Here is a 23075-nt window from a genome sequence, read left to right on the forward strand (position 1 = left end):
ACTATGTTGTACAAAAGGAGAAACCAGGAAACTTAAATATTAAGGTTCTATACAACTAGCCCCAACAACAGGATTTCCTTTTGACAGTTTATATCATATGATAAGTTATATAAATAATGATGTCACAACATCATATTATAGAGCAAACATTATCTATTACATCATTTTTCACAGAAATCACACGACATTACAAGGATCACAATCAGAACCTTATGTAAATAAATTCATAGTAATTAATAACCTGTTCATGATACATTACATTTAATACTGTTCACAATGTGCATGACATTTGTTCAGTAATTAATAACCTGTGATTTGCTGTTCTCAACAGTTATCCACTGCCAAATCAGTTTATATTCACCTTAACATAAAATCAGCAGTGTAAAATTAGATTGTACAAATAATTAATAATCAAGGGTGATGCCTGCAGAAGTGAAAAACCAAGCACCAGTTTTTCAAAATGCTGAAACCACCACTAAGTCTAAGCTTTTATTCAAAAAGTCACCTCAAATGACACAGTATTTTACGCCATTGTTGTGGTGAAGGTTATACATACAGTACATAGCTCCTTTTATTTAATGTGTTTGGTCATTTCAGCTGTACCCATTGTTAACAGGTGCATAAAATCAAGTATATAGACGTGCAATTTGCATAGATAAAGATTAGAAGACCTCATTTTCAACACGGCACTTTCATATGATGCCACCTTTTCACAACGGTTTGTCAGATTTCTGGCCTGCTAGAGCTGGCCCGGTCAACTCTAGGTGCTGGTATGAAGTGGAGATGTCTAGTAGCAACAGAACAGCCACGAAGCCCTAGGACACACAATATTATCAAAGCGCAACTTGCTGGGACATGCCATAGTACTTCACCTAGTTGTTGGTATGGAGATTTGGGTGGGAGAGACTAAATGACACATAGACTTGGATGGCAGAAAATAACCTATGTTTGTATAAACAAGGGCGTTCCTTGCACAATATGGAGTACATCAGACACCAAGTTTTGCATAGTTGTGCAAAAATGAGATGCGAGTTTACTGCAATGAGAACAAGGGTTGGGCACATTTCTGGGTTGTTCTTTGCTCCTTGGGTGGGCACATGGCTATTTTCCCTAAGCAAAAATACTTTGTTTCATTTACCAGCTCTGAGCTCAGAGATTTGGTCTTATCCTATCTTTTCTTTTTGTTAAAACCATTTAGAAATGCAGCAGTTACAGAGATAAAACATGCTAATAGGAAAACATAGTCAAACAGTATAATACTGATGGGAGAGGGGGGATAGCGCAAAGCACAAAGTGGGTTGAGTTCCTTATCAAATCTGATCATATTGATATAGTAGATTGTAAAAGTAATAACAGGCGATGCATTTCTAGAATACATTTCAGATCCACATACTCAGGACGACTTAATAGAGTGGGAGCCAAAGTAAAAGTGCTGTTTGTGCATTTTATTTCTTTATAAGGATGGGGTGTTCGGTATAGAGAGACTGGAAGGGAGGGTTAGGGAACACCCAACTAAGGTTCTTATCCTTTATTTTTAATGGACGTATTTTCTGCCTTTCAGTTACCCTTTGGCAGAGAAGCAAATTATGAACACTTTGCATAATGTAAAACTTCAAATGCACAACAGCATCACATGATCATGATTGTAAAGGGGTAGAACATGTAACATTTATAATTGTGCATAGAGCGTTTAAGATTCTAGGTGCACAATGATGTGCACAGGGTGGACCATCTAGATGCACGGTTGCATATGTGTTTTGTGCAGCACATCAAGTGCCTGTTATAATTTAGATCTCATTATGGCATTTAGTTTGTGATTAAACGTAGCATAACATTGTAAAATACTAAATAAAGAGGAGCGTTAGAAATTGTTATATTTGGCATTTTCACCTAAAGAAATATAATACCATGTTCAGCAAAATTTTGTTTTACAACTTTAATAGTACTTTGCCGATAACACAGTAGACATTACAACACTAGACAGTGGCAGAATTGCTAACACACACGCAGACTTCATGATGTGTACCTGTAGAGGGGCTCTCATTGACATTTCCTCAGCAAAATGGCACAGCGTGGTAAATGGAGCACTGAGCAGCACGAAATTTACAGTCAGATCCTTGATCTGGAGTGAGTGCTAAGAGAAAGACACAGAAGCTGAAAAAGTTAGTTTCAGAAGGATGACCTACAAATCAATTGATGAAAAGGTGCACACAATAGGTGGGTTAATTCAATAAAATACAGGGAAAGCACCAGGGCCAGATTAAGGGCCACAACATGCCACTGGAGGAAGTGTGGCCAGTAGTATGGAGGGCATAGGAATTGCCTCCCTACAACCAACTGGCTTGTGCAACATTTAAGGAAGGTTGAGAAAATTATGTCAATATAGAGGACTACATATTGTATCCTGAAGAAGAAATAGCAGCGATTTATTGCAAGTAAGACAGAGCAGGTATTATACTTTTTATGCATAATAATTTGCCAAGTACTAGTGATATAAAATACAGAGAGCTTCCTAGTGACTGCCATACAGTACAGAGAGCATTCTAGTAACCACCATACAATACAGAGAGTGAACACAATACAATGCAAAGAGCATTCAAGCAACAACCATATACACAGTCACATACGCTGCCTCTGCTCTGCAGCCTATGCTCAGTCTGCACTTTACGCAGGTTTCCTCCACCATGGGAGAGACAAACAGAATACACCCGAGAGTGGTTTACATATTCACACAGCTACTCATCTGCTCAAGGTACCTGAATCCAGCCACCTTTTCTCTTAGCTAAAACCACGTGATTGCCTCCCTCTTCTCACCACTACAACGAATCACTCGTTATGTCCCACTGTGACGAAACGAGATTGATAACACTGCAACCAACTTGTCCTCGTTTCTCACATAATGTGTATTATAGCAAGTACTTTTTATCGGTGGTAGTCACATGCCCATCACTCAGATCATCGACATAGTAAATGCCTACAAATTAAAAGCAAATGTAATAAATCCGATAAATAAAACATTCAGACTTAACTTAAAGACAGAGTACATCCCCGACAGATGCGCTACATAACTGTTCTATTTATCAATTGAAGGCAAAGCTGGAACTTGGCATTTACATCCGTAATGTACGTGGCACTGACCTTTTTGGAATTAAAGAGGCAATACCATCACTCAGTGTATTTATTATGTAATTAGAATCCACAATTCGAATTTCCAATGTAAAAACACTATTCCTATCCCTAAACTTTAAATTAGATGCTAAATGCGTGGAGTGATGGTATTGCTGCTTTAATTCCGGAAATGTTGGTGTTGCGCACATTACTGACGCAAGTACCAAGTTCCAGCATTGCCTTCAATTGATAAATAGAACAGTTGTGTAGCGCATCTGTCGGGGATGTACTCTGTCTTTAAGTTAAGTCTGAATGTTTTATTTATCGGATTTATTACATTCGCTTTTATTTTGTAGGCATTTACTAGGTTGGCGATGTCAACATCGTTTAAACGTACCCAACCCCTTTTTACAGACTTTGCTTATTTTCCCCAGCTCAACAGACAACTGCAGTGTCCAATTACATGTGGAGAAGAGGACATTGTAGCTCATTGTAACTATGCATATTGTTTATTGTATATTGGTGATGTGGTAGCGAGATTGTTATTTATTGTCCTTAATGTGAAGCCAGGGAGTTATGGATAGGGATCAGGTTGCAAGATACTGGAGGGGGGAAACTAATTAGTATTCATTGTTCTCACAAGACTAGTCCAGACAGGCCATCTAGCAGGGGAGGTTCTGTGGAAGGACAGCTCATCTTCACTGCCCTCTCCAACCCCCAGCACGAACCAATGTTTAACAAGGAGAGGCCCAGGGATGTGTCCAGAGAAGGGAAAGCTCTGTGTAAATTAGACCGTAGATATAAGAAGCCACTACAGGGGGAGAGGGGGGTGTTCATTCTGTGATTTGATTGGTGGAATGTGCAAGGTCTGGTTTTGAGTTGTTCTCTACCAGAGTCTACATATGCAGCTGAGAGATCCATGGGTCAACAAGTCTGGACAACCAGGTGACTAACTCCTTAAGCTAGTGGGGTAAGGGACAGTTGATGTGGTAAACCTGCCTGACATTTATTTGCTGTGTGTACATAATCTAGTGATTGTTTATATGACAATAAATGTAATACTTTACTTTCTAACTGCATTTGTCTGAGTGACTATATGAATCCTAGAAGGTACTGGGTAGACTTCCCTGGCACAGGAAGGCACCTGTGGGTGGCCAGCCAGCGTGAAGTGGGTAGCATTGGGCCAGAGAAACCTGGTATCTTCACACCCACCATCTGTACCATGGACGGTGCTCACCAAGGCCCAATTACCCTCCTCCAGGTAAAAGGAAAGAAATTATATATATATATATATATATATATATATATATATATATATATATATATATATATATATATATATATATATATATATATATATATATATATATATACATACATACATACATACACACACATTGACTTTAACCAAGATGGATTTTGCTAATCCTGGTTCATTGTTATTTGAACATGTGTTGCGGAATCCCCCTGGGTACACAAGGGTGATGCTCCCCTATGATTGCACTGCACCATGACCCCTGCTAGGAAAGCACTGTGAGCCCTGTTCTTCCTAATAGCACTACACCCATTTCACTATTAAAGCAATAATTTAATGTTATTCATTTGTGTCAGGCACTTAACTGTTATATCTTGTGACACTCTAAAGTCTCTTGGGATTTAGGACTTATGTTTGTCTTCCAAACAAAATCTCATATGGTAAAAGATTAAATGGGGGCCTGGGAGTGGTTCTGATACTGTTCATTAACAGAGGTAATGCCTCTGGCCAACCCATTCCTGTGTCCCTCATTACTTTACTCAGTTTGTTCTTGATTATTCCATTAAGTATTTCAACGTTACCATTTGCTTGTGGTCTATATGGGGTATGTAGTTTATTCTCAATTCATAATAATTTACACATTGACTGAAAAACTTGCCCAGTGAAATGTATACCGCTATCACTTTCAATCACCTGTGGTATACAGGGCCGGATTAACCCGAGGTCTAACTGGGCTATAGCCCAGGGGCCTCGGGCATCCAGGGGGCCCTTCAAAGTCCTCAGCAGCATTATTGATCGGTGCGGGGGCGCCCCCGGCCCGATCAATGCTGCTGAGCACTGTCAGTGCAATCATCCATCCCCGGCGCCTCTCAGTATGTTTACTGAAGAGATCGCGCGAGAGTTTGTGAACTCTCGCGAGATCTCCTCAGTAAGGAGCTTACAGCACGCCGCGGAAGGAGGACTGCACTGACAGGTAAGCGCTTGGGGGGGCCGCACGGGGGGCAGCTCACATTGGGGGCCTCATGGGGGAATGGAGGCCCCCTTAGCCCAGAGGCCTCCATTCCCTTAATCCGACCCTGGTGGTATACCATATCTACACACAAATTTTTGCACCAACTTCTTTGCTGTAAATAATGCTGAGCAACTTGCAGCTGGATACTCTTATACCTAGCTAGAAAACATGAAAACACACTGCAAATTTCAACATTTTGGCATTTGCATGAAGTCAATTTATATTACCTGGAATGGGCCATCTGCAGGAGGCATATGTGATGGTTCTATATACCATCATCTGTTACATGTCTTCTTTCCTTTAAAACTTTTTTTGAGATACTAGGGGCATATTGTAAACCCCCCCCCCACTCCACCCAGCTCAATTGCAGATGCTGCGCCATCTACCGGGACTGCTGGTATTGCAGCCACTCCCTGATCAACTATTTGCATCTGCAAAATCCTCTGAATTAATCACAGATAATCAAGTGGCATTAGCAATTCAGACTCACTTTTCATACTGGAATAATTTTCCATCCGTTTTAACTGCCAAGGGATACAAGCTTACAGACTTAGATGGGTGGTAAGGAAGTGGAGATCTGCCCTGTTGTGCAATTTCAGAATCAATCATTTCAGATTTAAATACTTGAGCAATGCTGGCTGAAGTCCCTAATGGCTTCCAGTTTGTTTGTTTTTTAGTGGGCCCCCCAGAATGGGAAATATGTCATAAGCAACTTTGTTTTCTAATTTTTAAGTTTCCGTCTGCACATTATCCAACACAATTTTATCAAAAGAACCTGAAGTTGGAAAATATTAATCATTATTAGTCATATTCACCCAGTCATGCAGAAATCTCGCAGAACAAATATTGTGGCCCTGCAGTTTCACAAACACATTAGCAGTCTCATCTTAGTACACCTTGCTAGCTAAACTTCCAACCTTTTTCGAATTAAGAATTGGACCCTGTAACACATATATATGATAATTGCATCCTGCAGTCTGCAAACTCATGTATTGTGGCCCTACAGTTACACAACACAAGTTCAGAAAGTCCATCACGCACCACATGTGGTAAAAGAGCCAAAACTCTTATCACATTATTCCACCACTCACACAGCAATAAACACATCCTAGTCTCTTCTACTCAGAATCCAGGCATCAAGTTGTATTTGTCCAACGGAAATATAAATCTATCTATCTATCCATCACAGATTACATTTTTTTTTTTTTTTTTCTCCACTGTAGAGCCAGGAATCAAAGATGTACTTTTTGAAAAAGAAGGCCTTAATTTGCTTACATTTTCAAACTGTCAGCCATTCAATTGCCATCAAATTTGTGAAGTCAGCATCCAAATGTATTCTTCCACGACAAACTGATAGGAAATCTCATAGGAGCCCCCAATTATTAAAGCAATATTGTTCATACCAAAAGAACCAATACAATAAAAAAAAAATTTAAAAAAAAATCTAAACATTTTAATTTACAAAAACATAATAGCATGTGCCTGTGACACATCGCCATGCTTCAATTCTAGATACAATGAAAGTTTCTATATGCAAAGACACCGCCGCCTCTCTGCTCCGTCTCCTCCCCTCACTAGTGTCAGTGAGTGGAGGGGAGGAGACGGAGCAGAGAGGCAGCGGTGGTGAGATAAGGTAAGGAAAGACAGGGTGAGGGGGAGGAGGGCGCCGATTTTTGCGCGGGGGGGGGTGGGGGGGGGGGGGACTCGGCGGCGCTGATTTTTTGCGGGGGGGGGGGGGGGCGCCGATTTTGTAAAAATGCCTAGGGCGCCATGGACCCTAGCACCGGCCCTGGACGGAAGACCTCAAGTAACTGTCTAAAACCAGCTGCAATAATAGTGGATATTGAACGCAAATCTAATACGAGCATAATCGCCATGGCGTCTGTGATCCGTTTTGCCACTGGGCGACAGCTTTAATACTTGCTTCCTCTTGCAATGGATTACCAGTCAATTGTTGTAAATTACTAGTAGTCGTCTTCTTGGTCCGCTTCTGGGATGAAGATCCACCCCCAGCAGCAGCAGCAGCAGCAGCAGCGGGACCAACGCTCAAGAATTCTTCAGAGGAATCAAGGATAGTGCAGGAGTCATCTAGCCTTAGCAACTTGGATGCAGGACTAACTCCGATCGCTACTGAGGATATTTATGAGGAAGGTGTTGTGGGTGTAGATTGCAGGTGTCGGGATGTAGGTGAGAAGGGTCCTAGCTGATGGACTGCTTGTTATTTTTTTACCATAACTTTCTGATTTTACAAACACCTTTCCATGAACTCGCGTCAAATGGCGTAACATGGATGAAGTTCCTAGATGGTTAAGGTCCCTCCCTCGACTGACTGTGGCTTTACATACACTACAAATAGCTAGACAACTGTTGGCAGAATTTGGGTAAAAATAATTCCACACAAGTGGCTTTTTTGGTCTTGTGTCCAGGCATGACAATGGCTTACTTATCACTTGACAGAACGGCTTCCACTGGTGCAAGACTAACACAAACGAAATCATATCAACATCCTTATTAACGCCCTCGTCGGCTACACAAATATCCCCCTCATCCTGTTCCAATTCCAAAGTGGCATCCTCAATTGGTGCATCACCGGCTACACTTGGGCTGTTCAGGCACACATCAGCAGAAATGCTGAAAGGGGCCTTCTTTATGGATACACTATCTGAATGATCACAATTACACATAGCACTCATGCATGGACTCTCCTCAGGGATTGGTGTTATTTCTGAATCTGAGCATACATTTTTCTCTAATGCCTTACTGTTTTCTTCCAGCTCGACTTTTACATGTAACAGTATTTGTGCACCACTTTTAGAGTCGGAATTACTTGGTCACGAGTGACCTTATAAGAAGATGCCTCAGTAACAATTTTAGATCTCACACTCATAGAGAAAGGCGAAGGCCTCATTCTCTCTTTGCCACTGCGTGTGTAGAATGGCATGTTGGCAATATTTTTTTTTTATTTTATTATTTTTTTCGGCAGATAACTTTTCCTGGATTACAGCTCTTTTTTTCGTCACCACAGTAAAAGGCGAGTTTTTTTCCCTGACTTAAAAAGACTATGTACTTTTACACAGGCTTTGCCAGATGACGTACAGGGATTACTATCATCAGAACTGGTGGCAGCAGCTGCTTGCTGCTCCTGCTCTTCTGTGTACTGCTGTAAATCTATTTGGATAACACCCTACACTTTTTGGTGCAAATTCAGAAAAAAGCCTGCAAGGACTTGTATATTTGGATTTCAGCAATGACAATTGGCAATGGAGCTTTGTTGAACACTGCTACCACCCTCCTCTTTCACTTCTGTAAGTTTGCCTGCCCAACTGCTCTACATCCTACCCCTTCTGTATCCCTCTCAAATGGAGCTAGATCGCCGTGGAGGGCGGTATTTATAGATTCCAAAACTCGCGAGATCCGACAACGTCACAATGACGTTTTGCCCCGAGCCGAGTCGACACTCGTATCCTGGCTGGGCTCAGTTTTCGGGAAACAGAGACCGCCCATCTCTAGTAATAGCATTAAAGTAACAGTTTACAATGAAGAATTAGTAGCATAATCAGATTTGTCATGTGTAAGTTTAGGGTTGAATAGTTATAATGAGCAAATTAGGGAGTAATATGATATGGTCCAGAAGATTTAAATTATACAGATTACATTTTAATTTCTGCATACATTGAATGTATCAATTTCTGGGTTGCTGTATGATATTCACCACTGCTGTTGCTGTGTAATCAATACATAGCTATATATACTATAACATTTTTGGTGGTCTGCATGAATCTATCAGATTAAATATTAACAAGAAGCTATAGGGAGAGATTTCCTGAATCACCCCTGGTACTTCTATCTCAAATATTTACCTTAAGTGTAGTATAGATTCAGATAAAGGCACTAACCGCTCATTAATACCTAGTAAAAGCTATTGCATGTCAATCCACTAGACCTGCACTTTTGAAATGACCCCATTTTTTCTAAGGCTAGATTAGAATGTTGGGATTTGAAATCGAATAGTATGTAAATCTCACTTGCTCCAAGAGAACTCCAATTATCTTAAGATTTTCAAAGTAGGTTTGCCTCCTTTCATTCTTATGTTCCTCGTGGACATCGCTATTCGTCTTCCAAACCAACACAAAATCTGTGGTCATGTAAAAAACAAAGAAACAGAACACTCAATTTAGTGATCAGAACCTGAAGTTTTACAAAACATCATTACAGTATGAAATTGGCAAGATACATTGGAATGTATGACATAAGCATTAAATACATTATACAGGTTTATGTGGAATTAGCAAATAAGGTAAACTGGGCAAATGTGTAAGGTCATTAGGGTTTAGGGAATTGAGAGGCTCCATTCATGCAAGTACCCCAACAGCCCTCCAAACGTGTATAGAGTCATCTTATCCTTTTGTGTTCCATAAGGATTAATAACTCCAGTTCAAAGCACATGTCTGACTTTGGGATTATATGAAGATGCAGAAAGACACATTAAGGTATTATAGCATGTTCCCTTAAACATTTAAAGACAATGGGTCTGATTCATTAAAGAAAAACAAAAAGGAGCAACTTGGCAAATCCATGCTGCATTGGAGAGGAGGCAAATTTAAAATGTGGGGACAGATTTATAGTATATTTATAGTTGGGGATAGGGCATGTCCTAGAACAACTTTAAATGTCAGTGTAAAAATAAAACCATCAAGTATTTGTGTGCTACATGAAAAAACAGCCAGTATTTAACTTATGTACAAAATAAAAAAATAATTTACACCCCTTGTATTGTAACATGGTTTGTCCAGGAGAGAAAACTTACTCTTTTTTGCCTTATTTTCCTTAATGAATCAGGCCCTATATCTGAGGTTTCAATGAAATCATGTTGTCTATATTTTAGTGCACGTGTTGCCATGTTTACCAACCGACCAGACAGTTGCCCTCAGGGCCGCCGAGAGGGGGGGGGAGCGGGTACAGTTTACCCGGGCCCGGCCATGCCAGGGGGCCCGGGCTGGGCCCCCGCTGCTAATTAATTTTTTTTTTTTTTAATTTTTCTGTCTTGCGCTTTTTTTTTTTCCCGCGGGGGGGGGGGGTCTTGGGTTTCTTGGGAGCTGGGAGGAAGAATAAATTAAAAATAAATAAATACTCACGTGATCGCGCGGCGCCGTGTCCCTCCTCTCCTCCATTCACACTGACTGCCGGGCGTGACGTCATCAAGTCACACCTGTCAGTCAGTGAGGAGCGCCGCAGCCAGCAGGAAGAAAGAAGACAGAAGAGGAGACAGAAGAGCAGAAAAGAAAAGAAAGAAGTTGACAAAAGGTAAGTAAAGAAACGGAGAGGCAAGGGGAGGAAAACAGAGAGGGACAGTACTATAAAGAAAGGGGACAGAGAAACAGAGGAGGAAAAAAAGGAGAGAGCCACAGAGGAATAAAAAAAAATTGGGGAAAGAGGAACAGAGGAGGGGAAAAAAAGTGGGAGAGAGGAACAGAGGAGGGAAAAAAAGGAGAGAGCCACAGGGGAATAAAAAAAAAAGTGGGAGAGAGGAACAGAGGAGGAAAAATAGTGGGAGAGAGGCACAAAGTAAAAAAGAAGGGGGAAAAGCAGCATGGAGGTCGCAGTGTGAGCATAAGGGGGTACAGTGTAGTTGTGATGAAGGGGCACAGTATTGTGTGTGTAATGGCACAGGGGGCTTGTTGCAATGTAGTGTGTGTGAGGTAGGTTAATTAATGGGCGCTATTTTGTTTGTAGGGTGATGGTGAGGCAATTTAATAGTAGGGACTATTAATTTAAGATGGGGTGGTTTGGGGGCTATTGAATCTTGGGGTGAGTTTAGGGAGAATGAGGTCTATTTATTAAATGTGACTATGAATTATTTAATGGCAGTGATGGTTGCGGGAAATAGGTATTGCTGGGGCTGTTTGCAGGAAGGGATATAGGTTTATTTATTAAATGTGAATAGTATTTTAATGTTGGGGCTGGAGGAAGGCCTAATTATTAATCGTGGGTGCTATTGATTTAACGCTGGGGCTGGCTGTAATTTTCTAAATGTAGCCATTTTTTTTTCAAAATAGGTCCTTCAACATTTCTGGATCCGGACAAGCCACAACTAAAGAAAGCAGCAGCCACAGGTGGAGAAAGTGAGAAGAACAGGTAGGAGAGAGCAGCACAGTGTGTGAAATGTTGTGATTCTAGTAGGGACAATACCAATTTTTGGTGAATGTTGTGTCCAATGTAAGGTGTAGGCCAAGACTGAACTGTTTGTGTACACACTGCATTGTTTGTATACTACCCTGTGGTGGTAGATGTCCTGAAAGTCAGGAGTGCTTGAACATATGTGACGCTCCGGCGAATTGAGAGCCTAGTGGTTTTTATGTTAGCCACGCCCCAATGGCACGTTTGCCACGCCCCCAAATGCATGACCACACCCCCAAAAATTTTGCACTGCTGTTTGGCTAGCCACGCCCCTGAATATATGACCATATACCTAATTTATTTTGCGCCGCCGTAAGGCGGCGCAAAAAAATTTTGGGGCTTACTTCACTATGAGGGGGGCCCCATGAATTTGTTGTACCCGGGCCCTGAATTCTTCTTGGCAGCCCTGGTTGCCCTCATTTGAGAGCACACCCATTGCACACTGTAAAATCCCTTTGAATTTACACTACTGTTTCTCAACAGGCCACTTACTGTTCTCAGGATCCACCTTCTGCAAGTTAGAAGTGTGCCTCAATGTCCAGAAAAGTGCAAACAAAAGCCAGCCACGCCTCTCAATCAAATAAATATTTCACTTTATCTCCCATCATAGTGCTCAGCTTAGCCTCATTAATGGCTTAAAAATAAACTTGAGAATGTAAGAACATGGGCACTGCTTTTACTACAGGTGGCTATTTTGTGTGTGAAGTTTTTTTTATTACATTGCTTGAAAGTAGAAATTTGTTGCTCCCACCAAATACAACAGAGAAGCAAAACAATCCCATTACAAGTATACAAAGGGAGCCAATCTCCACCAACTCCGATCCGATACAAAATTCAACTCCATTGATAGAGGGGATATGGCTACGCAGAGGGGCCCCTGAAAGGTCTCCTCTCCGTACCTTTGTCTCATTGCAATACTATTGCCCACAAAATGAAAGCTTCTTTCTGCACAACGTTAGGCTGCACCTTGTCTACACTTCAGAATGCTTTTACCCCACCCAACTCCACCTCTCTGCTTATGCAACTTGATGCTACTCTGCAAGAACACGTTGTAAACTTCTGCACCTTGAAGAAAACCTAGGTGAATTAGGACAAAATGAAGGCAAACTACCTGTCCAAAATGGCTTTTGCACTAAATTAATTAAGTTTCTAACTTGCACTTGACAGAATAAAAGCCAATTGCTGATAAGTTGCTTTGGTTCCCTAAGGGGGGTATTCAATTGTTAGCGTTAACGCTAACAAACGAGCGCTCAAAAAATCTTACCGTTAATACGGTAATTACTCTCGGAATTTCAGCTCGCAGCCCCCGCGAGAAATTTCGCGAGTCAACTATTGTATTAACGCTTTTCGCGCGCAATATTACCGTATAAACGTTAATATTTTTTGAGCGCTCGTTTTTCAGCGTTAACGCCGACAATTGAATACCCCCCTTAGTGTCCGATATTTTAAAAATGAGAAAATACTGCATTTATATAAAGTTTTCAGTCTTGTCCAAAATGAAAAAAATGTAATATGTTAAACTATATAAAACCAAGTCTATATTCATTATTTAAAGGACTGTGGATTGGGAAGCAGCAATGACATTATCTAAATCTTGCGTCATCTATTTCCAACCTATTTACATAGTCTCACACAGGTTATATAGATATGGAAGGAGAGACCAGATAAAACTAAAGTGGGGACATATGATTACATAGAGTATACAGAAAGAAGAAATCATAAACCATTGAATTTGATATCATGCTCTGTAGAAAAAGAAAAAAAAAGCACAATGAGTAGAACGGTGTAGGATAGGAGACTCAGGGATTACACTGTATACCCATAGCAGGATCTGTAACTGCAGCTGCTCCCAAAACTGGTGATACTGTTACATGAAAATATGATAATTCTTTGCCTTCATCCTTTTTTCCCCAGTCTAATTTTCCTCCTCCTCTCTTGTCCTTTTCCCTTCCTCCCTCTATTTCTAATGTTGATGTTTTATTTTGTTATAACAAAGTTCTTAATAACTTTATATACTGATTAAGCAATTTATGTCCTAACCTATATGCTAAAAAAAACTCAATAAAATGTTAATTAAAAAAAAAAAAAATTGTGATCCATAATTGTTAATACATCACATATTTGCACAAAAAGGATCATGGTCACATGTTTTGAGTCCATACCTATAGGATAAGAATGTTTGAATATTTGTGTCATATATAAAAGAATTGAAGTCAAGTGTTGAAGAAAAGGAAACGGATTGATAGCACACGTCATTTATACTCTAGTTAATATTTATTTTACAATTCATTACCAATTTGGGTTTTCTCATTGCTAAAAAAATGTATTCTGTCTTCCTCTTCCTGAGGTCCATGGCTAGTAGTCCAGACCTGCTGGGCAGATAAATTCACAGTTATTGCTCAGAATGCACATGGTAGCATATGTAAAAAAAATAGTAAAACATTGAAGGAACGTATATTCTAAAATGGATACAATAAAGCAAAGAGATTTGGTATAAAAAGTAGAACATGGTACACACAGGTCCCATAGTCTGGAGGTACCGTCCCTTAGAAGAGATTCTTTGTTCGGTGTCCTGCTGGTGTGTGTTAAATTGGGGGCCTGCTAGTCGCAGCTCTTCTGTCGGTTTTTCCTTCTACGCTGCGTCTGCATTGGATATGCTTGAGTGTTATCCTGCTATAACCCATTCAAAATTTCTTAACGCAGTCCCCATAGATTAATATGGGGACTGCGAAGTTCTGCAATTCATTAAGCTTTGAAAAGCTCTGCTTTTCACAACAAGAAACGCTATGTCAGGATTCCTGTCATTTACTATGGGATCCAGCTGAAGCCTCTCCAGCTTCCCTGGATCACTCACTTGTGGAAGTGCTATGCACTTGCCGGTAAAAAGTTGGTGCTGTATGGGGACTTTGCCAGGGCTAACACAGTAGCCTTGGCATGGTGAATTACAGCAGTGCTTCAGTATGCATCACAGCAATGCATAATGATTGTCACCGCACTGTTTTAACACATAGAATCCATAGAAGGGAGGCAGAGGGGGTCTCATCAATGTATTAAGAAACATGCTTTGATCCATCATCCGTGCAATTACTGCTACTACCATGTGTAGGATCATTCCTGCAGTTCACAGATTCAGCTGATTGCTAGGTAAATAGTTACAAGCTTCATTCAGCTCTCAGTCTGGCAGCCTCAGGTGTGCAATCACATACCACATTGATACAGCCAATCATCCTGCAGTTGCTGCTGCCTTTATAAACCTCTTTCTGGCTTCATACCAATGCTGGTGATAGTTCCTGCTTGACCTAGTGTGCCCTGTATCCAAACGTGTTCTGCCATCAGTATTTGACCCAGATTGTTTCAAGGATTTTGCTGTTGTCTCCAATTCTGACCCTTGGCTTATTAAACAGATCTGCATATATATCTCTATTCCTGACAGTGACCTGTCTGTTATCTACATTAACCCCTGCCTGTTTGATTGTCAGTTTGCAACACTACACTATCTGGTTGCTCACTACCTGCTACTGTGCGCTGTCCACTTCACCAGGCAAGTGCCAGTCTGATTCTCAGTTTACTCTACGAAACCATCAAGGTTGCTCATTACCTTCTACTGTGTTCTGTCCATTCAATTGGTCAATTGTAAATCAACTACTACTACCTGAGCTTAAGTCCTGGGAGCAACAGAGTACTGTGGAAAGTATATAGGGGCATATTTAAGAAAGCACGATAGTGTTTTTTACCGGGTAATTAAAGTGCCTCTGTGTCCTCCGCAAATTTATTAAGGGTGCATCGCAGCAGATATCATGGATATCTGCTGCTTTGCACTCCTCTTCGTTTTTGGGAGCAGTCACCATTCAACAGTATGGTGACTGCTCCCAGCTGCAATTAAACAAGTTACGAAAAAACATTTTTTTCGGAAACTTGTCTTGATAATGTACGCCAGCTGAAGCTGGCGTACATTATCAGAAATGAAAAAACCCAATGCTGTCAGCTCTGCTCCGAAGAGCAGAGCTGGACAGTGCATGTGTGGAGGGATCACATGATCCCTCCCTGTCACTCACCGCTCGCAGAATTGCCGACAGACCGGGATCTTTGTGGAACTGCACATGCGCAATGGAAAGAAGAGGAACGAAGATGACGTGGAGGAGATCCTAGAGACAGCGCGTCCCGAAGAGAGGGGTAAGTGTGATTTTTTTTTATCACAGAAACAGCAGTTTTACGGAACTGCTGTTTCTGAGTTCCATTTTTAATAAATTTGAGAAATAGATCAATCCTTATCCATGCGATAAGGATTGATAACTATTTCTCATTTCTGCCGATGAATGATAAATGTGCCCCATAGTTCCTTGGAAAGGGGCCGATAAAAGTGAAAATCTCAGGAAGCAGTTCTAGTAGTTGAGGATTACATACACATTACTCTTAAGAACATTTTCCGATCATCTTCTATAGTTAGCCTAATTTATGGGCTTAAATTAATCATGGAATTGAGCGGACATCAGGACGATCTTTGTTACATTTTATGTGAAGCTTTTTTATTTTGGCCAAGTACGCCTTGAAATGCGTTTCACATCCCATTTAGAGGAAAGGGCAAGGCCACCTCCACCTGCTCTGAGCTGGTGCAAAATTCAAGTGTTCTTGCAGAGCTGATATAGCTGTAATCTCTGCCACAAAAAAAATAAATGTCTCTAAAATTTCACAATATCCATCTCTTTATCGCCTATATCCAGTTTCAATAATATTGTACCATAAGTGTAGTACAGAGCATTCTTATAGCCCTTTATCACATTCCTTGTAATCCTCCTAAATGTATCAAGCTTAGAGTTTTCCTGCGGGTTTGTAAAACCAATCAGAGTCTAGTTATCATTTATTTAGTACATTCTACAAAATGATAGCTAGAATCTGATTGGTTGCTATAGGCAACATCTCCACTTTTCAAACCCGCCGGAAAACTCTCAGCTTGATACATTTACCCCCTGATCTGTATAGGCCAACATAGGTGGTGCTGTCAACAGCTTTATTGCAATTGTTCAAGACGCCCATCACAGTGCCAAGATTTTCATTCTTAACCGATTCCTCTTTTCAGCTGCCATTCATTCACATAAGTGATGTGATTTTTTTTATTGATTTTTTTTAATTTCTTACTTGTATCTCCAATAAAATCCAATCATATTTAATATTAATAATAATATCCAATTATATCCAATAATATAACTATCCTAGGTTCAGCAAAGAGCAATAGAGACAGTTCTACTAATTTTAACCTCTCATTAACCATTTCACAGAAACCATTAACCAGGAGTATCAGGATCAGTATAAACTGCACTGCATATGCTCACATGCATCTGCCCAGCATTAGAGTGCCCCTGGACACTACACTAAAATGTTTGCAACCATGTACTCAGGATTTTCAGAATGTACAATATTTAACACTTTCATGCCCCTTATATTTTATTGCACATGTGAACGAGTCATCTATGGTGCGACTGACCAGAATGATATTTTCTACCATGGGAAGAAAAGCAAAGTAAACTTTTAGCTGTAAGCAATACGTAAGTCAGGTATTTCCTACACCACTGAAACAAGGTGCAGGCTGGAAAGGGAGGAGTGAGGTACCAGGCCCCCACGTCAGCCCTTATTTTTACAGATGAGACTTGGCACCGAGAGATGGCCATGGGTTTCTACTGTGATGCATAGTACAGTCTCCAAACATACTGATTTTGCTGAGCAGGACTAGGGAGAAGAACTAGGTTCAGCCATACTTATTCTGTATCTGCATGTGCGCATGACTGACCACTTATCATGGGTTTAGACCTTTTCAGTCCTTTCATTAATAGCTGGTTATTGTAATTATGTTTGGAGGCTCTGCTGTACCATAGCCAACCTTGGATTTTTAAGTAGCTTTTGTCAGATACAAGAAGCAGCACTTGTGCTTACTTGATTATTTGTATGTACTTAATAAATGAGCAAAGACTGTACGTCTCCAGCGATTCCTTCCTACAAGCAGTTGTAGTAATAAAGTGTTATGCTAATTATTATTCAGAATATATGTACATTCCATATCCAATCAGTGCGCACAAGATGATCCTCTTGTTTAACTGGAACAATGTGTCAGCAGAAGGGATTGTTGTAGAATTGTCAGTGTGGTATGATAACAGTACAGGAATGACAAATAGAGCTTCAGTTACTCCAAGTTTGTGGAACTCCGTATATTCCATGGAAGTATTTCAATAACTGCAATTTATGTTACAGTTCAGTAGATTGTGATAGCTGATGTTGCATTGGTCTAAATAAATAACAGAGTAAAGTGAAACAGCTAACTTGAGAAACCAGGCCGATAATGTACATGGGCACTTACCCTTGTGTCTAGCATATAGTTATCACCAAAAAGAGGGCAGCTGTCATCCTCTTGCTTCATCTGTTTGTTCATTATGTCTCCTTAAAAAGCAAGCAATTGGATTATGCTTAAAAAGCATCACATTTATTTGCAATATTTTACATGTACATAATATATAATTTAGACAAAGACAATTATTTGGGATTAGATGTCAGAATATGTTCACACTTATGTGTATGAAGGAGTATGGACTGCCCTTTTCATGTGTACATGGATTGGAAATGTAGGATACTATAGGAATAATTCAGTTCCAAGATAAACCCATTATACAGAGCATTTCTTAATAGATGTCAATCCAATCACTTATACTCAGATTTCTGCAGTTCTCTTCAGAGATGTAATATGGAGATCCAAAGAATTTACCTAGTTATACCCGCATTCAGCAAAGTATGGATTTCAAGGTGGATAGATTCAGTGAAATATAGACACTTCCAGTTTTGGGGCTCTATCCTTAATAATATATTTTTATTTGAATTTCAAACAAAGAAGACCAAAAAAATGAAGGGGTACAATGAGAAAAAGGGGGATGAGGGAGGGGGGCTTGGGAATACACTCACAATATAAGATAATGCTACAAGACAGTATATTGATAAAAAGCAAAACTGCAAAAGTATGTTAGGTGCCACACAAACAGGTCAGTGAACTGCAGATAATTTGACAATTATTTAGCAAAGATACATATAGAAAACACAAGTACTACTCAGCACATATTGTATTCCTAAGCATCCATATTCGATAGGATATATAGCTCTGAAGACACTTGTTTCACACAAATAATTGATTTATCACCCATTTATCTGCTATAGTAATGTAAGTATGTACTTGTTGCTTGCCCCTTATACTCAAAGTCTGAGAACACGGATTTGATAAAAGCACAATAACCCTCTTGAAACCAAAACGATGGATTGAAGCATAAAGGAAAGTCTAGTAAATGCAACTTGAGCGTCCAGGCGCCACATAAGAACTTTCAACCACATATCGATGTAACAGCCACAGCCGCCTATTATTGTATAAACGTGGAAAGGTAAGTCTTACCAGAGAACCACACACACCGGTTGTCTTACCAGGATCTGGGTCGGGTCAGTCAATATATCGCACTGCAGCTGTGATTACCGTCACAAACTATTGAAAATATCCGGCAGTGTTTCAGAGCCTCCTACCTTTCACGCAGGGGGGACGATTCCTACTGCTGTTCCTTATGCCGTCTGTGCACAGATCGGTATTATAGTTACATCCAACAAACGACTGGTTGAGAAAAGGAACATACACGGCAAGTCACAAAATATATCTAGCACTCCAAACTCAGAATCAGTACACTTCACTACTAGACATATCCAGCATTGATTAGCATCCTTCTCACCTGAGATCATTAACCACCTATTATCTGCAACGCACAAAACCATTTAATACATCTATATGAACAATTGTTCACAGACATTTGATCTACCGTTATCTATCAAGAGAATCTAAAACAGACCTATGATTAAGTCAAGACCAAACACATTAATAGTACAGTAAGACCTAATGTAGTCATACCTTAATTCAAAGCTATAAAAAATATTAAACAAGATTAGACAAAACAGCAGAAAAACAGCGATTAATCCTGCAATAGTAAAAATAATAAATTACTCTTAAAACAGGACATTTAAAATAAACCACTGCTATATAGTTGTCAATATCAGTACACACCACATGAGGAGCTCTCTATACAGATAAAGTATGATGCACCATAGCATAATCCTAATAAAAATGTAATATATGAAAATAATAATAAAAAAAATATATAACAATAAAATATAAATAAAACATAATAAACAACTCCATCTTTTGATATCACTCAATTCAATTAGTATAACTAAACACATATTTTATAATATTTATCTTTATTGAAGTTTTTAAGGCAGTTTCAACAGAGATTCACAAGAACAGATAAGTGGGTAACAAAACCACCTCATTAATACAAAATGCCATAATAACACATTCAAATAAATGTTATAAAATAGAAGAAGAAGGAAGAGAGAAAAAGGAAAAGACAGAGGCGGGCATAGGTAAGGGGGGAGGGGGCAATGTTTCCTAGTACAGATTATGTAAATAAATAATTCAAGTCCTAGCAGGGAGAGTAGGTGAGAGAACTGGTTTGTTTAAATGATTACATTTATCGGAGTCCTGGAATTCGAGCCATGGGCTCCAAATGGAGTAATATTCAGTAACTTTATCAGCAGATGAAAGTAAAAGCTCATCCATAACTCTATAAAACTCCAATCTCTGGAACCACTCCTGGATGGTTGGGGGGTTAGGAGATCTCCAATGGGTTGGAATCACTGCTTTCGCAGCTGAAATCAGATAACGTAAAATGTTTTTTTTAAACCTGGAAATTGGAACGTCGATCTTGTTGAGAAGCCAGAAGGTGGGACTATGAGGAACATCATCTCCTAACATTTCAGCAGAGACCTCCATGACCTTGGACCAGAAAGGTCTGAGTATCTCACATATTTTATAACTCTAACTGTGAGAGTTAATATGGTAAAAAGTACATATATTGATCAAACTTGTAAAATAAAAGATGCTTTTCTTTGTTTTTCTGAATATGATATTGACACCAGCTTTTCTGTTTCTTTCTCATGTGAATATGCTGAGCTTGGCAATACGCCCAGAGGCCGTGGTGGAGACTAAGGCTATGGACCGTCCTTGAAGATAAGGAGTTACAGGAGTTACAGACCTTGACATTTACAGCAGCATCCCTGAGAAGTGAAATAATAGATGTATAGACTCTTTCTGTTGAGACTATGTCTAATTTTCTCTTGAGAAAATGCAATAATTTCTAGATAACGAATGTGCCTGCGAGCACACTTTTCATGTATAAATAAAGCCTTCTGACTAGGGGGCAGTCAGAATTAATTCTCATTCAGCCCTAAAGAACTGAGTGTGTCTCTTCTCTATCGATCGATAACCCATTTGTTGCATAGGTACCAGAGCTGATAAGTTATACTATTGGGGTGTAACTCTGACAGTTTCAGTGGGGGCTCGTCCGCGGTCTTCAATATATCCAGACCTTCCGGCACACAGGACCACCTCATCCCCAAGGACAGAGGACAAAATCCATATGGTGAGTAAAAAGCTTTATTTTTACTCTTAGAGTTCTGTCCTTGTGGAAGTGGGGTAGGTAACAAGTCCGGGGGTAACTCATCTGGATTGACGAAGATCCCAAGCTCTGGACCAGAATAACCCCTTTAGAGGTTATATAAAGTATAAAGTTGAAATTATGTTGAACTGTTGAAATTGCATGTTTAAAGTACTTGTTAAGAAATGTAAGAGTCATGTCAAATGAAGAAGGTGCAGAGGTAATTTGCAGTGTAGTCCTAGCAAGAGAGAACAACTCGTGGATATTGTGTGACATAATACCTGCTCTACACACACACATAGACAGAAGTGCTAGGTTAACATTTGCTGGAAGATATGGGCGGTTCTATAAAATAATTAATAGCCGAAATAAACCAGATATATCCGATATAGGACAAGTGTGGTGCACAGGCTATGAGAGAGCGGAATAAAGATGTGCAAAGACCACATTAGATAGGTGAAAATTGAATGTACAGAAGGGATAACAGTACTTTGTTGTATACTTGCAATATTGTTCATCGCTCTGTTGATTAAAATAGTTCTAAATATTAAGAGAGGACGTAGTGCCACTGACCTGTTATCTCCTTGGTAGATAAATCAGTTTAAAAACATACAGTTGTAAGACTCAAAAGCAGACGGTTCTGTAAAGAGACCATCTAGTCGCTCATTGTGGGCATAAAGGGTCTAGAACCGGGCATAAGGAAGAGTCTTACTGGGGTTACACTCCCCTGGAATATGCCAAAAAGAGAGGGGGTTCATCCCTCATAAAGGGCATGGATAAAGTTTTTAAAGCAGCAGGTTTTCCAGAAACAGGCACACTAAAGTTAGACAAGAGGCAAAAGGTTATTTAGAACAATGTGTAAAGTGGATATTTCTAGATTGCCCAGAAGGAATACTAATACTTAGCTGTGTAATAGCAATATTATTTCTTATACTTTGCATAAAGATAGTCTGCAACATAAGAAGGGGATTAAACCCTACAGATTTGTTGTCCCCCTGGTAATCCTGCCTTTATATAAACAATAAAGATAAAGATATAATTATCTGATGGTCCGCTAAGAGTAAAGACATAAGGTGTACCCAGACGTGGGTAATAAAGAGTCTAGGACCGATAAGGATTCAGAAAATTATTGGGGGTATACCCCCTGGGAATATGCATACAGGCATGGGGGAAGCTCCCTCACTACAGGCATGGAAAAAGTTTTTAAGGTGACAGGATTTCCTAAGCAAGGGACATTAAAAGCAGACAAATGGAAAAAATTAATTAAAGGACATCACAAGCAGTCATTAAAAGAAGGTTATCTTGAACAATGTATCGCAAGCTAAATGATATAATGACTAAAACAATGAATCAAGTAGGTTGTGTACTAAAAATGTATGTTTGATGTTGCGCAGCTTAAAGAGTGAGATGTGCCCCTCCCTTATTTTGTGTAAAAGATTTCAGTGTTGAGATAAGAAGAACGCTGTTTTTTGTTATCTGACAATGTATGTAACATTGCTTCAATATTTCAAGAGAAAAAATATGTCCGGAGTGTTGATTGATAGTAACATGTTGAAGCTAATGTGTATTTAGTCTAATGCTGGGACTTGTAGTTCCACAGCAGTAGGCTGGAAGATAGCAGTTAAGTTTTCTTTCTCTGTATGTGAGTTTGATCTCCGTCTTACTGCGTGTGAGGGAGATCCGTGTTTGTCTGTCTTGACCGTTTTAAGTAGAGATGGGCGGGTCCGGTTCTCCGAGAACCGAACCCACCCGAACTTTGGGTATCCGAGTACCGAGCTGAGCAGCTCGGTACTCTCCCGCCCATTCCGAATCCAAATCGAGGCCGAACGTCATTGTGACGTCGTCGGATCTCGGGGCTCGGTTCTCGCGATACTTCAACTTTATAAATACACGCCTCCACAGCAATCCATCGCCATTTGACAGAGGGAGAGAGCAGGGTGTAGTCATAGGCTAATTATAGCAGGGACAGAGAATACAATATTGTTCTTGCAATTGCTCTAACCAAAATCGCTAG

The 23075-nt window shown here is 39.9% G+C and overlaps 1 protein-coding gene across 1 annotated transcript in view; it reads right to left on the bottom strand.

Moving 5' to 3' along the window:
• ANO7 (anoctamin 7) overlaps positions 1-17978 on the bottom strand; it is a 105927-nt gene extending 87949 nt beyond the window's left edge. Inside the window, exons 1-4 of the mRNA XM_075200858.1 lie at positions 17902-17978; positions 13846-13921; positions 9401-9510; positions 2027-2134 (exon numbers count right to left, since the gene is read on the bottom strand). Coding sequence (XP_075056959.1) covers positions 2027-2134; positions 9401-9510; positions 13846-13921; positions 17902-17973 — 366 coding nt within the window. The 5' untranslated portion in view covers positions 17974-17978. The remainder of the gene's footprint in view (positions 1-2026; positions 2135-9400; positions 9511-13845; positions 13922-17901) is intronic.
• Between the last annotated feature and the right edge of the window lie 5097 nt (positions 17979-23075).

The sequence above is a fragment of the Mixophyes fleayi genome, chromosome 3 (assembly GCF_038048845.1).
Source record: "Mixophyes fleayi isolate aMixFle1 chromosome 3, aMixFle1.hap1, whole genome shotgun sequence".
Taxonomy (NCBI): Eukaryota; Metazoa; Chordata; class Amphibia; order Anura; family Limnodynastidae; genus Mixophyes; species Mixophyes fleayi.